Below are 13,139 nucleotides of genomic sequence, written 5' to 3'. Positions count from 1 at the left end.
GGGTGAGAGAGGTCCCGGGTTTAATTCCTGGACGATCCCCTTTTTTGGGTTTTATGGCAATATTTTAATGTTGTTTCAAATTTACAAAGCTGACCAATATGAAAATACGACAGAAAAGACAATTCAATCATTAGGAGGCTCGTTGGTCTAGTGGCATGATTCTCGCTTTGGGTGCGAGAGGCCCCGGGTTCAATTCCCGGACGAGCCCCTTTGTTTTAGTTTAATGGCAATATTTTAATGTTGTTTCAAAATTTACCAAGCTCACCAATATGAAAAGACGACTGAAAAGGACAATGTAAACAATTGGAGGCTCGTTGGTCTAGTGGCATGATTCTCGCTTTGGGGTGAGAGAGGTCCCGGGTTTAATTCCTGGACGAGCCCCTTTTTGTTTTCTCGAATTATTGTAATGTTATTTGAAAATTAACGAAGCCGAAAATAAAACATAAGAAAAAATGGACGAAAAGGTAAAGTAAGCTATCGGATGCAAGTTAGTCAAGTGGCATGATTCTCGCTTAGGGTGCGAGAGGTGCCGTATCAATTCGCGAACGAGCCCGCTTTTGTGTTCTAGAATTATTTAAAAATTAAACCAAGCCGAAAAAAAAATAGAAAAAAAACTGATGAAAAAGTAAGTGAAAATATCGTAGGCTCGTTGGTCTAGTGGCATGATTCTCGCTTAGGGTGCGAGAGGTCCCGGGTTCAATTCCCGGACGAGCCCCTTTTTTTTCGCTTTCTCGAATTATTGTAATGTTATTTCAGAATTGACCAACCTGAAAAAAACATTAGGAAAAACGGAGAAAGGATAAATAAACTATCGCAGGCACGTTGGTCTAGTAACCATATTCTCGCTTTGGTTGCGAGAGGTCCCGTGTTTAATTCCTGGACGAGTCTTTTTTTGTAATTTTCTCGAATTATTGTAATGTTATTAGAAAATTAACCAAGCCGAAAATAAAGTATAAGAAAAAATGGATGAAAAGGTAAAGTAACCTATCGGATGCAAGTTAGTGGCGTGATTCTCGCTTGGAGTGCGAGAGATGCCGTATCAATTCGCGGACGAGCCCGTTTTTGTTTTCTAGAATTATCGAATGTTACTTAAAAATTAACCAAGCCGGGAAAAATAGGGAAAAAGTGACGAAAAAATAAGTGAAACCACCGCAGGCTCGTTGGTCTAGTGGCATGATTCTCGCTTAGGGTGCGAGAGGTCCCGGGTTCAATTCCCGGACGAGCCCCTTTTTTGGCTTTATCGAATTATTGTAATGTTAATTTAGAATTGACTAAGCTAAAAAAAAAAAAAACATTAGGAAAAACGAAAAACGGAGAAAGGATAAAATAAACTATCGCAGGCTCGTTGGTCTAGTAGCCTTATTCTCGCATTTTAATGTTGTTTCAAAATTTACCAAGCTGACCAATATGAAAATACGACAGAAAAGACAATTCAATCACTTGGAGGCTCGTTGGTCTAGTGGCATGATTCTCGCTTTGGGTGCGAGAGGCCCCGGGTTCAATTCCCGTACGAGCCCCTTTTTCAGTTTTATGGCAATATTTTAATGTTGTTTCAAAATTTACAAAGCTGACCAATATGAAAATACGACAGAAAAGACATTTCAATCATTAGGAGGCTCGTTGGTCTAGTGGCATGATTTTCGCTTTGGGTGCGAGAGGCCCCGTGTTCAATTCCCGGACGAGCCCCTTTTTTTTTAGTTTTATGGCAATATTTTAATGTTGTTTAAAAATTTACCAACCTGACCAATAAGAAAAGACGACTGAAAAGGACAAAGTAAACAATTGGAGGCTCGTTGGTCTAGTGGCGTGATTCTCGCTTTGGGGTGAGAGAGGTCCCGGGTTTAATTCCTGGACAAACCCCTTTTTGTTTTCTCGAATTATTGTTATGTTATTTGAAAATTAACCAAGCCGAAAATAAAACATAAGAAAAAATGGATGAAAAGGTAAAGTAAGCTATCGGATGCAAGTTAGTCTAGTGGCATGATTCTCGCTTCGGGTGCGAGAGGTGCCGTATCAATTCGCGAACGAGCCCGCTTTTGTTTTCTAGAATTATTTAAAAATTAACTAAGCCGAAAAAAATAGAAAAGAACTGATGAAAAAATAGATGAAAAAATAAGTGAAAACATTGCAGGCTCGTTGGTCTAGTGGCATGATTCTCGCTTAGGGTGCGAGAGGTCCCGGTTGAATTCCCGGACGAGCCCCTTTTTTGGTTTTCTCGAATTATTGTAATGTTATTTCAGAATTGACCAAGCTGAAAAAAAAACATTAGGAAAAACGGAGAAAGGATAAAATAAGCTATCGCAGGCATGTTGGTCTAGTAGCCTTATTCTCGCTTTGGTTGCGAGAGGTCCCGTGTTTAATTCCTGGACGAGCCTCTTTTTAGTTTAATGTTCTTTATAAATTCTATAAACCGAGTGATAGGGAAAGACGCATGAAAAAAGAAAAAAACAATCAAAAACTCATTTGGTTTAGTTGTATGATTCGGTTTTTGTGTGCAAGAGGCACCGGGTGAACTCCCGGATAGGATTCGTTTTAATTTCTTTCAATATTTCAATAATATTTCTAAATTTACAAGGCTGCCCAATAGGAAAAGACAAATGAAAAAGTACATCTGAGAGTCGGTCTAGTGGCATGATTCTCGCTGAGGTTGCAGGAGGTCCCGGGTTCAATTCACGTACCAATCGTTTTTAGTTTTCTGGAAATATCTTTATGTTACTTTAAAATTTACCAAGCTGACCAATAGGAAACTACGACAGAAAAGGCAATTCAAACAATTGGATGCTCGTTGGTCTAGTGATTCTCACTTTGGGTGCGAGAGGCCCCGGTTCAATTCCCGGACGAGCCCCTTTTTTCAGTTTAATCGCAATATTTTAATGTTGTTTCAAAATTAACAAAGCTGACCAATAGGTAAACACGATAGAAAAGACATTTCAATCAATTGGATGCTCGTTTGTTTAGTGGCATGATTCTCGCTTTGGGTCCCGGACGAGCCCCCTTTTTTTGCTTTTTTGAATCATTGTAATGTTATTTCAGAATTGAGGAAGCTGAAAAAAAAAACATTGGGAAAAACGCAGAAAGATAAAACAAGCTATCGCAGGCTCGTTGGCTAGTGGCATTATTCTCACTTTGGTTGCGAGATGTCCCGTGTTCAATTCCCGGAGGAGCCCCTTTTAGTTTATTTAAATACTTTAATGTTCTTTATAAATACTTTAAACGGAGTAGTAGGGAAAGACGCATGAAAAAAAGAAGAAACCATCGAAGCCTCATTTGGTTTAGTTGTATGATTCTGTCTTTGTGTGCGAGAGGCACCGGGTTGAACTCCCGGATAGGATTCTTTTTAAATTTCTTTCAATATTTCAATAAAAGGTCTAAATTTAGAAAGCTGCCCAATAGGAAAAGACGAATGAAAAAGTATATCGGAGGGTCATTGGTCTAGTGGCATGGTTCTCGCTTGGGGTGCGGAGGTCCCGGGTTCAATTTCCGTACGAGCTGTTTTTAGTTTTCTGGAAATATCTTTATGTTAATTCAAAATTTACCGAGCTTACCAATAGGAAAATACGACAGAAAAGACAATTCAATCAATTGGAGGCTCGTTGGTCTAGTGGTATGATTCTCGCTTTGGGTGCGAGAGGTCCCGGGTTCAATTTCAGGACGAGACCCTTTTTTTAAATTTTTATGGCAATATTTAGTGTTATTTTAAAATTTACTAACCTGACCAATAAGAGAAGACGACTGAAAAGGACAATGTAAACAATTGGAGGCTCGTTAGTCATTGTGTTTTTAGTCGTTTTTCTCTATTTCTCAGCTAAATTTTGACTTAAGTATATTTCCCGAAAACTAAAAGCGCACTTGCCCGGAATTGAACCCGGTTCCTCGCGCGAGGATCATTCCACTAGACCAACGAGTCTTCTATGGATTTTATTGTCTTTTCATGTGTCTTTTCTTATTGCTCGGCTTTATAAATTTAAAAATAGTATTAAAATACGTAAAGAACAAAACTAAAAGGGGCTCGTCCGGGAATTGAACCCTATTACTCGGTTTAGTAAATTTATAAAGAACATTAATTTTAAATAAACTAAAAGGGGCTTGTCTGGGAATTGAACCTTTGATCTCTTGTAACCAAAGCGAGAATCATGCAACTGCTAGACCAACGAGCTGCGATAATTTATTTTATCGTTTTCCCCTTTTCCTTATTTTTTCGGCTTTGTCAATTCAGAAATAACATTACAATAATTCAAGAAAGCAGAAAAAAAAAAGAAAAAAAGAGGCTCGTCGGGGAATAGAAGCCGAGGGTCTCCCACACAAGGCGAGAATCATGCCATTAGACCAACGATCCTGCGATGGTTTATTTTATTTTTTCATCAGTTTTTTCCTATTTTTTTCGGCTTAGTTATTTTTAAAAAAATATATTACAATAAATCTAGAAAACAAAATAAAAGGTGGGGGGGGGGAGACACAATATCGGTGACATATTATAATGTGATTTATCACTTTCTGATTCTGATATATGGTTTCAGTTATTTATTTGTCATATCTAATAGTAAAACATCTGATATCTAGGTAAAGGACGGTATGTATTTCCAAGTATTCTGATGAATTCAAAATATAATAATGATGATCATTCAGATGATGATGATAATGTTGATGAGATTTATATTTAGTTTTAAACGATTATTTTTATGTAATGGCATTATTCTAAAACATGTTTAATGATGCTTACGTGTTAAACAATTTGGGCCCTTCCATCCTTGCTTGCAAGAACACTGGTCCTTATAAACACATTCACCGTCGTTGTAACACGGAGGATCACAGACAGCTACAAGACAAGCAAAAATGTCAATGATTCTAAGTACCTAAACTGTTTATCATGTTCAACGGTGAGTTATAATCGGAAGCCTGTTGGCATACATCTCAGATCGGTAATTACCGAATAAATATCTCCCAAGCTTAAAAAATGTTGTCTTGATTTGCAATTCTACAATGGGTCTGATCTATTTTTAATCCCTGTAATCAAAACATAATAATGATATATCGAAGGTAGATCCTCGTGTTTTTCCGCAGAAAGGGTAAACAGAAGCCAGCACTTTAAAAGTTATTATTTTGCTATGAATAATAAAGGGGCTGGTTTAACTAACTTGCAATAAAGCCATATTTATAAAGCTCTGTCCATCCTTGTAACTTTTGTTTGTGTTGTTTTATTTCTTGCTCATTCAAGAATACAGTAATGCAAAATGTATTAATTGAAGTATCATAGAATGACAATAGTATATCAACATTGAAGTTAAGAAAAACTTTAGAAACATTAAAATCTATTTAAAACAATTTAAAAGACACCAAAAAAGAGAAATCATCAACAATTTACCAAAAAAATAAAAAATAAATTAAAGAAAACAAAGAGAAAAAAAAAAGAAGACAAGAAATAGGTTACAAAGGACAAGAGAAGTATATCAAAATTCAATTCAAAAGACAGCAAAGGATGACTCTCTACAAATCACAAGTTTGTATCCTTACTGGTCCTAGAAGAAAAAAAATAGAGGGGATTTGGAGAGTAAAAAAAAAAGCAAAAATAAAATAAAAATAAAATTAAGCAATTATCAAGAAATGTGACAATACGGTTACACGTGATTGTCCATTATGGGTGGGATATGACATCATTATGTTCATAATATAGTGGAAAACCACAAATAGGCCTATTTGTCTCTAAAAGACTTAATATTGTGGACAGAACTTCCTTTCAAATAATGTTTCTCGTCCCCTACTTTCTTCTTATCTTTTTTTTTGACTTTCCAAAGATACTACCGTACTGAAAATAAAATCCTTCGGAAATATGAGCGTCCCCAAAATCAACACATTGTGAGCTTAGGTCTGGCCAAGGCCTAGTTATTTTCCTCCATTATTATACGACTGTCTATGGGTGAAGTGGTCATCTTTGTAAAACAGGAACTCTCTTTTAAAAAGCCAGTACGAGAAAAAGTAGGGAACAGTTAATTTCACTGTACCCTGAGAAAAAGTAAACAAATATAACAAAAAAAAAAAAAAAAAAAACATCTTTTGCCTGCATAAGTATATTAATACATTATCATAGCAACGGTATATAACAGTCATTAATTTCCGATTGAAACCATTATGTTGTATACCAGTCCGTACTTACGTCTACAGAACGGTGGAAGAAATCCGTATGGACAAGAACAATGGTTCTTAGCAACGCATCTTCCGCCGAATCGGCATGGTTCGTCACATAAATCTAGTATTTAATAAGACATACAAAATATTAAATATAGGAAAAAAAGAGACTACGATATGTAATATAAATATATATTTATATTATTAATTAGCAATCTAAAAATATATTGAATTATAACTTTTCCTACTTTGTTCGCAGTATTGTCCAGAAAATCCGATGTTACATAGACATGTTCCGGTATGGTAATTACAACGGCCGTCGTTTTTACAGCCAGGATAACAAGGATCTAAAGGTAAAGAAAATCAAAACTGTCATCCTATCTGTCATTTGACTACATGTTGACCTTACTCCTACGAGTCAAAAAAATATACAATATTGCCTTAAATATGTGGCAAAGCCATCTTTATTTACCACATAGGCCTATGAGAACAAAAATCACAAAATGTAAAAAACAATAAAGAAAATTAATTAAGCTTACAATACACAACATTGATTCAGAATGAATTAATTTTTTTTAATAACCTTCATCTTTTAGAAAAATATCTTCTTTGCAGTTATATTTTTCTAAAATACTAATAACATTAGTAAGTTGTTGTTTCTACGAATATAATATTATTACAAATATAATACTATTATTTAATATATTATTTTTTTATAACAAAACATATAAATCTCTTCTTATTTGTCAAGGACACTGGTCCTAACAATATCTAACGTAAGTTGTCAATGTTGTCATCATCATTTTCATTCCAACGCGTTAAAATAGTTCCAAGGATATTAAACATGGGTAGCTTTAGTGTGAATAAAATACCCTTTGGCAACCTTTCCAATAAAAGTCTACAGTTACAACATCATCATGAAAATTGAACTATATAATTAAATATTTAAAAAAATCTATTAAAAAACATTAAAGTTTAATAGCTTGGTGGTTAAGATGCTCGCCTATGATCACAAGCTTCTTGGTTCAAATCCTGTCAGATTCAAGGATTTTTTTTACGACAAAACATAAGCCATACCGTAAGCATTTGTTATGAGACTTAATTTATGTAGAGCATCATGTGTTTGTCATGTAGAGGGGTTGCCGCCTATATAATAAGACAGTGATTAAGTCGCTATGGGTTATAATCCTTGGCCATGTGCCTAAAGGAATAAAATTAAATTTAAAAAAAACTTAGGCTACCTGGACATGCTTGAGAGTTGCAAGTTTGACGTTCAATAACGCTTCCAGGTCCATTTTCAAGACACACACTATTAGTGGAACTCGAGTAACAAAATCCCACACGCTGGCTTTCACCTCCGCCACATGTTTTACTGCAGTAAGTCCATGAAGACCATCTAAAATTCTCTGTAATTAGTGTCATAATTTCAGTTATAAGTAATAGGAATTATCATAGCAAAATATTCTCGTGCTGGAGAGGGGGAAGAAAGAGGGGTGACTACAACAAAAGGACAAACATGCTCGTCTGAGAGAGGGTTGCGTTTGAAGAGCCAAGCCAATATGGGATGGTAGACTACAATCATGCTAAGAAGAAAACGTATGTGTTAGAGAAGGACAGTCAAGTTCATACAGAACATAACAAACACTGTTCGTTTGGGAAGGTGATATGTTGGAAGAGGAGGTAATTTTTTTTTGAGGAGACAACACACGCATGCTCATCTGGGAGAAAATATGTTTGGGGAAAGAAAAGACAAACACGCCTCATATGAAAACGGAGACAACGTACATGTTTGTCTTGATGGAAGTGCTGGAGAAGGAACGGCAAACAACCGCATAATTTGGAAGGGATCACACATGGTATTATGTGCTGAAGGAGAGCGACAAACAAACACACAATAAGGAGGAAATACACAAACATGCTCGTCTAGGAGGTAAGTAGGTCTGATCGCCTGAAAGAGGGCATTGAAACAACATAAATAGAACGGAAAAATGTTCTCGTACGTGAAAGCCTTCCGATTAGCAGAAACACACAACAGAAAAGCTTTAATAACACATGCAACAATTTATTGCAAAATTACATGGTTAGTTTTGCTGCTGGTGTGGGGCATGCACCACTACGTACCGTTACAGGCTGGAAGTATGCATCTTTTTACTTCTCGAGCCATTGTTACCCCAAATGCACAGCGTTCGTGTTTTGAGTAAGGTGGACAACGCGCTAATCTCTGCTTGACTCCGGTACCACAAGTCTGGGTACAAACCCCCCACTCCATCCATTCTAAAGTTTCCTTTTCTGCAGAAAATAAATGGACGTGTTTTAAATGAGCAGTTTGTGTTTTATAGGCCTACCTGTATCCAGTTTAGATTTTGTTAAGATTAGGGACCTGGCAACCCGCTGCAGTGCAGCATCTACCGTCCACTACCGTACTGCAACAAGTGACGATTTTGAGTTTATGTCTTTACGTGTAACATTTCTTATATGGAAAATGTATCCGTTCGGATATCTCGTCGTTGAAGATCCCTAAGAAAAGGGTGTATCACAATTATTTCTGTGTGTGCTTTAAATACTAGTGCTGTATAATTGGCATACCGTAGAGTGTGACATCAATTGCCTCAAATCAGATTCGAACTTCCAACGAAGCCTCAATGGCCCGGTTGTTTAAGGCGTCTGCATAGACAGCAGAAGGTCCCGGGTTCGAATCCTGGTTGAGACACTTTACTAAGCTTTTGACTAACCTTCACCATCTCCTGAGGCAAAATCTGCTATATCCCCTCGCCTGGCGTCAAAGCCTATAAAATTTGCCGGGCCACGCGATGCAGTGATGTCACTTGGAAACAAGTCCCCCAATTTATTCTGATTATCTTCAAATATGTTATCGAATGAGAGGTTGCTCGAGCTATCCTCTTCTTCCATCACTGCTACGTCAGTGTCTCTTACAGCTGTCAGCGTCGGCGGCGCTTCAGTTGGCTCATATGCCTCAAGGACCTCCACGATTTTCTTAGGAGTAATATTTATATTGGGTTTGAAATATGACGTCAGCATATATCTTGTATTTGCTGGTCGCTTTGTAGTTATCAATTCTGGGTTCTTATGAGTATACGTCTTTTCTTTATATGTAGCTCTCGGAATACTTTCCTTCTCAGTTTTAGAACGGGTTTGCAGTGCCTTCGTTGTGAGTGAAGGCACTGGTTGAACCGTCGTAGATTCCTCTCCGTTACCCTCGTCACTCACTTGTGGATAGATAATTTTATCGAACATAGATGGGATCTGTGGATAGTGGAGATAAATGATAGACGTATATTAGTCATGTGTGTATAGTCGTCCATGCAGGACTATACTAATTAATTATCATCGTATTTTGACAATGTATAAGTCTAGTGTTTGGTCATAAATTATTTTAGATTATATCATTGTCTTACCGATCGATTATCCCGAGGACAGTGAAGAGCCGCAGCATTGGCATCGTTTGATATTATCAGCTGTTCAATATCCCCCTAGAAGAAATGGAATGATTTAAAAATACACATCATTAAGTAAGAGGTACTAAGATAGTTAGAGGCGATAAATCTTTCTATTTTACACTCTGGCGTGCTAATTCAATATGACACGGAAAGTATCATTTCGGTTATATATTTTTAATATTATTATCAATAGAGATGTGCCATGAATGCTCTATATTTGAATCGTAACTAGTTCGTTTATACTTGCCTCGTAATACATATCTCTACTAGAGGACGTTGCCGAGCCAACTGACGTTGTCCCCTCAGGATCGATTGCCAGGGTGTCTATCTCCATTTCGCCGCTGTAAACATACGCACAGTCGCTATGCAACACGACGTTAGATCCTTTGATACTGAAAGCAAGTTTGTGCCACCTTCGATCGAGCATGTTGACCGGGAACGAGAGCGAGATCTCTTTGCGTATCTGTCCCACCTTCTGGCTGTACATCAGCGCAGGATTGTCCCCGATCCTGATGCCGAGTTGCAGGATTCCACTTGAGTCAACCATCTGGAGGACATACAGCCGGCCGTCACTGGAAAGCCTAGGCCTGATTTCCATGATGATAGACAAACTAGTCGGGAACGTGCTGCCGAAGAGATCGTACGTTTTCATCCGAAGTATTGCGCTTCGGTCAATACGGTAACCCGATGGACGATACGGAAGAGCGGTGACACCGCGTGGTAAAGTCGAGATTGACAGCAATTCGATGAGATCTTTGTTACCTGGTTTGATAATGATAGCAAATTAAAAATAATAATTTCGGTTTATCGTCAATTCAGTTTTTTGTCAAAATGCTAAAACTATACTATTAAAATGTTTCAGCATTTAGGACAAATATTGCAAAGAAAGGTAAAGGTAGGAGAATAACCCATAACTCGCGTATGGGAGTGGTACGTAACTATTTAGCGGCCGTAAAGAGGCGCTTATAGTTGCTACATGTTCACATCATTCCACTACGACAGGGGCTGAAATGAACCATCGCATCGGGGTAACCCCTACTCTTTCGAAAGATGCAATGGGTTCTTTAAAGTGCACACGAGCAAGATGTGTACACTGGACTTCCATTTTAAGTACTTATCCGAGAAGACTTGGTTCTACCAACTGTTAACGAATTAAATATAAGTCTATATATTCTACAGGTTATTGTAGTGTTATATTAATATTAACCGTAGTACCGGTACAGTTCCATTTAGTCGTGGAAGTATCTTCTAGATAAGAACCTAAAAACTAGCCAAACCAAGCCATATTTAAACATTTATTTCAAAAACTCATTTTAGTACGGTCGGAATTGAATAATGCAGGTTAATATTTCAGTATAGTCCTACATATTTTACAACGACATAAATAGGCCTATGTAAAAAAAGATTTAGTGAGAATGCTGATATTGACATTGTTTAGATAGTTTTGATCTGCCGTATACTGTAGGCTTAGGCCTATATCACATTGTCAAATCAGGGATGTATAAATATGCCTGTATATTTTCGTATAAAGTGTTCAGTGAAATAACAGTTTCGTCTAGGGTCATGTTGTGCGGACGACTTGACATACCGTACTCGAATAATTGTGTAGCGGACCGTAGGGCCGGAGGGCGATTTTACTACATGGCGAGTACGTTTATTTATGATCGCCTGTCATAATGTAAGTTCCTTCTTGTTTGTGTAGCTATTAATGTTATTAGGAAATGTTAAATCTTTCAATCAACACTCTACTTAAAAAACACCAGCAGCATACCGGTATCTCACCGATACTAACATTTGGTCTAATCCGAAACAATTTGTCAACTGATTGCCAACATTGAGTCTAATTCTCTATGGAATTTTCAACCGGTGATTAGTTCTTTGGTTAGTTTCTACGATATGTTAGAATTCTAAAACAGTTTTTTTTTTGTTTAGACATCCACACACTGATGGTTTTATGTTCTCTAAATACGTCGAACCAGGGAACAGTGAAATTATTGTAATTTCACTTTTCGAACTTTTTTTAAAAAAATTATTACAGTACCAAATTCAAATAGGCCTGATTGAATGTAACTTTTATCGTGTGAGTCGCCCAAGTCTATGTTTATTTATGTCGTGCACTACAGAATTGTATTCTTGTATATTGACCAGACCTATTCCGAGAAAATAATTATTTCGTTGTGTTATAATTCGTATCATGTTGGTTACGTAATTTGAAGAAGATAGGCACATACAGGCCTAGGTCTGTTATATTTTAATGATTAATTTGTTAAATCATGACTTAGAAATAAATTGTATCTTAACTGTACAACTTTATAAAATCTCCTTTTTTTTACCTTCACATTCAAATTTATTGCAGTCCTGTATTTGTAACGCTTTTCCTTCACAAGCATCTGCAAAATCAAGAACGCAGATACGCCTTCGACTCCGAACACCGCCCTCACAGTCTGCCGTACATGGCGTCCATTGACTCCAAGTTCGCCACCCTGATGAAATTAATTAGAATAATGATAAACCATGGGTCTATTAGTCTAAGACGATAATGTCTTTAAAATTGTCATGGTTATTAATTAAAAAACAATCTTGAATTAATGTCTATCCCATACGAAACGAAACTAACCGATTATGAAGGAAGGAATCAGAGGTCAAAGAAGCGGTCGCTGGTTTTCAATCGTGTTATCTTTTCGACTTCCCAAACATGAACTTACTTCCCCCATCATCCGGTAACAGTGTTTATCAATCAATGTGTTCGCAGTGTAATATACCCCCTTTAAAGTATGTGATAAATAGCCTGAATTTATTGAACCCAGAGTACATTTTTACATTCACAGTGAAGTGGCAATAAATTATGTTCGGCTTAGATTTAATTGATTTAGTACGACTCGTATTTTTACCAAAAAAGAAACAGCATTATTGCATTTGCATTATTATGCCTATTCTTAAATTCCGTTTTTTATACACCTTAAACTAAGTACAAAACAGTGCACTAAAAATACAAGTAGGCATATGAACAACCGTGCACAAGTACCGTAACCCAAACAATCGGGGCAAGCGAAAGGAATGTTTTAATCGGGGATGGAGTAAACTCCTCTTGTACCGTAGTCATTAAGAGAAATGGAGTCTACGACTGCAATAAATATTGCATACAGTATTTGCTGCCTACTTGACATTACAAAGGTTATGTTCGGTTTCTTCCAAGAAATAAGTCACGGGTAAGTTCAAATTAAAGAGGGTTACATAGCTTACGTTTAAAGGTGAACAATTGAACAATTCATTTCCATATTTGAATTACGTAATTTGTATTTAAGTACCGTAAGTTAATAACTCTCAACTCAAAATTTCATGTGAAAACAAATATCCTCGTCAATTAACCGACAGTTAAATAATATTAATACCTTTGTGGTATTGCTTAGTATAGGACCATGGAGTCTGGTATTCATTCTAAGGATTTTTTTTGTAGAAAAACTTTTGTAAATAAGAAAAAAAAATTGTTCGATCTGTTTCTGGTTTGGAAGTTTAGTAACGTACGGTACTAGATAATTCTAGTGTGCTATTCCAATT

General features: G+C 36.8%; 1 protein-coding gene and 7 non-coding genes across 9 annotated transcripts in view; 7 read left to right on the top strand and 1 right to left on the bottom strand.

Moving 5' to 3' along the window:
- The window catches only part of LOC117102011, a 41,136-nt gene that overhangs the window by 5,907 nt on the left and 22,090 nt on the right, over positions 1-13,139 (bottom strand). The window contains exons 2-10 of one of the 2 annotated variants that reach the window (XM_033242219.1): positions 11,915-12,064; positions 9,829-10,343; positions 9,540-9,614; positions 8,856-9,387; positions 8,245-8,412; positions 7,365-7,529; positions 6,372-6,470; positions 6,152-6,244; positions 4,721-4,816 (exon numbers count right to left, since the gene is read on the bottom strand). In XM_033242219.1, the coding sequence (XP_033098110.1) occupies positions 4,721-4,816; positions 6,152-6,244; positions 6,372-6,470; positions 7,365-7,529; positions 8,245-8,412; positions 8,856-9,387; positions 9,540-9,614; positions 9,829-10,343; positions 11,915-12,064 (1,893 nt within the window). The remainder of the gene's footprint in view (positions 1-4,720; positions 4,817-6,151; positions 6,245-6,371; positions 6,471-7,364; positions 7,530-8,244; positions 8,413-8,855; positions 9,388-9,539; positions 9,615-9,828; positions 10,344-11,914; positions 12,065-13,139) is intronic. The other variant, XM_033242220.1, reaches the window with a different exon arrangement.
- Trnap-ugg lies at positions 137-208 on the top strand. The gene has a single exon. It is a non-coding gene; the product is annotated as a tRNA-Pro (tRNA).
- On the top strand, positions 644-715 carry Trnap-agg. The gene has a single exon. It is a non-coding gene; the product is annotated as a tRNA-Pro (tRNA).
- Trnap-agg lies at positions 1,155-1,226 on the top strand. Its single transcript has one exon. It is a non-coding gene; the product is annotated as a tRNA-Pro (tRNA).
- On the top strand, positions 1,446-1,517 carry Trnap-ugg. Its single transcript has one exon. It is a non-coding gene; the product is annotated as a tRNA-Pro (tRNA).
- Trnap-ugg lies at positions 1,615-1,686 on the top strand. The gene has a single exon. It is a non-coding gene; the product is annotated as a tRNA-Pro (tRNA).
- Positions 2,131-2,201, top strand: Trnap-agg. Its single transcript has one exon. It is a non-coding gene; the product is annotated as a tRNA-Pro (tRNA).
- Positions 3,588-3,659, top strand: Trnap-ugg. The gene has a single exon. It is a non-coding gene; the product is annotated as a tRNA-Pro (tRNA).

The sequence above is a fragment of the Anneissia japonica genome, unplaced genomic scaffold (genome assembly GCF_011630105.1).
Source record: "Anneissia japonica isolate Jap-2015-1 unplaced genomic scaffold, ASM1163010v1 scaffold997_len2565447_cov190, whole genome shotgun sequence".
In the NCBI taxonomy this organism is placed as follows: Eukaryota; Metazoa; Echinodermata; class Crinoidea; order Comatulida; family Comatulidae; genus Anneissia; species Anneissia japonica.
The sequence above is the reverse complement of the archived record's forward strand: the minus strand, read 5'-3'. Positions and strand labels throughout refer to the sequence as shown.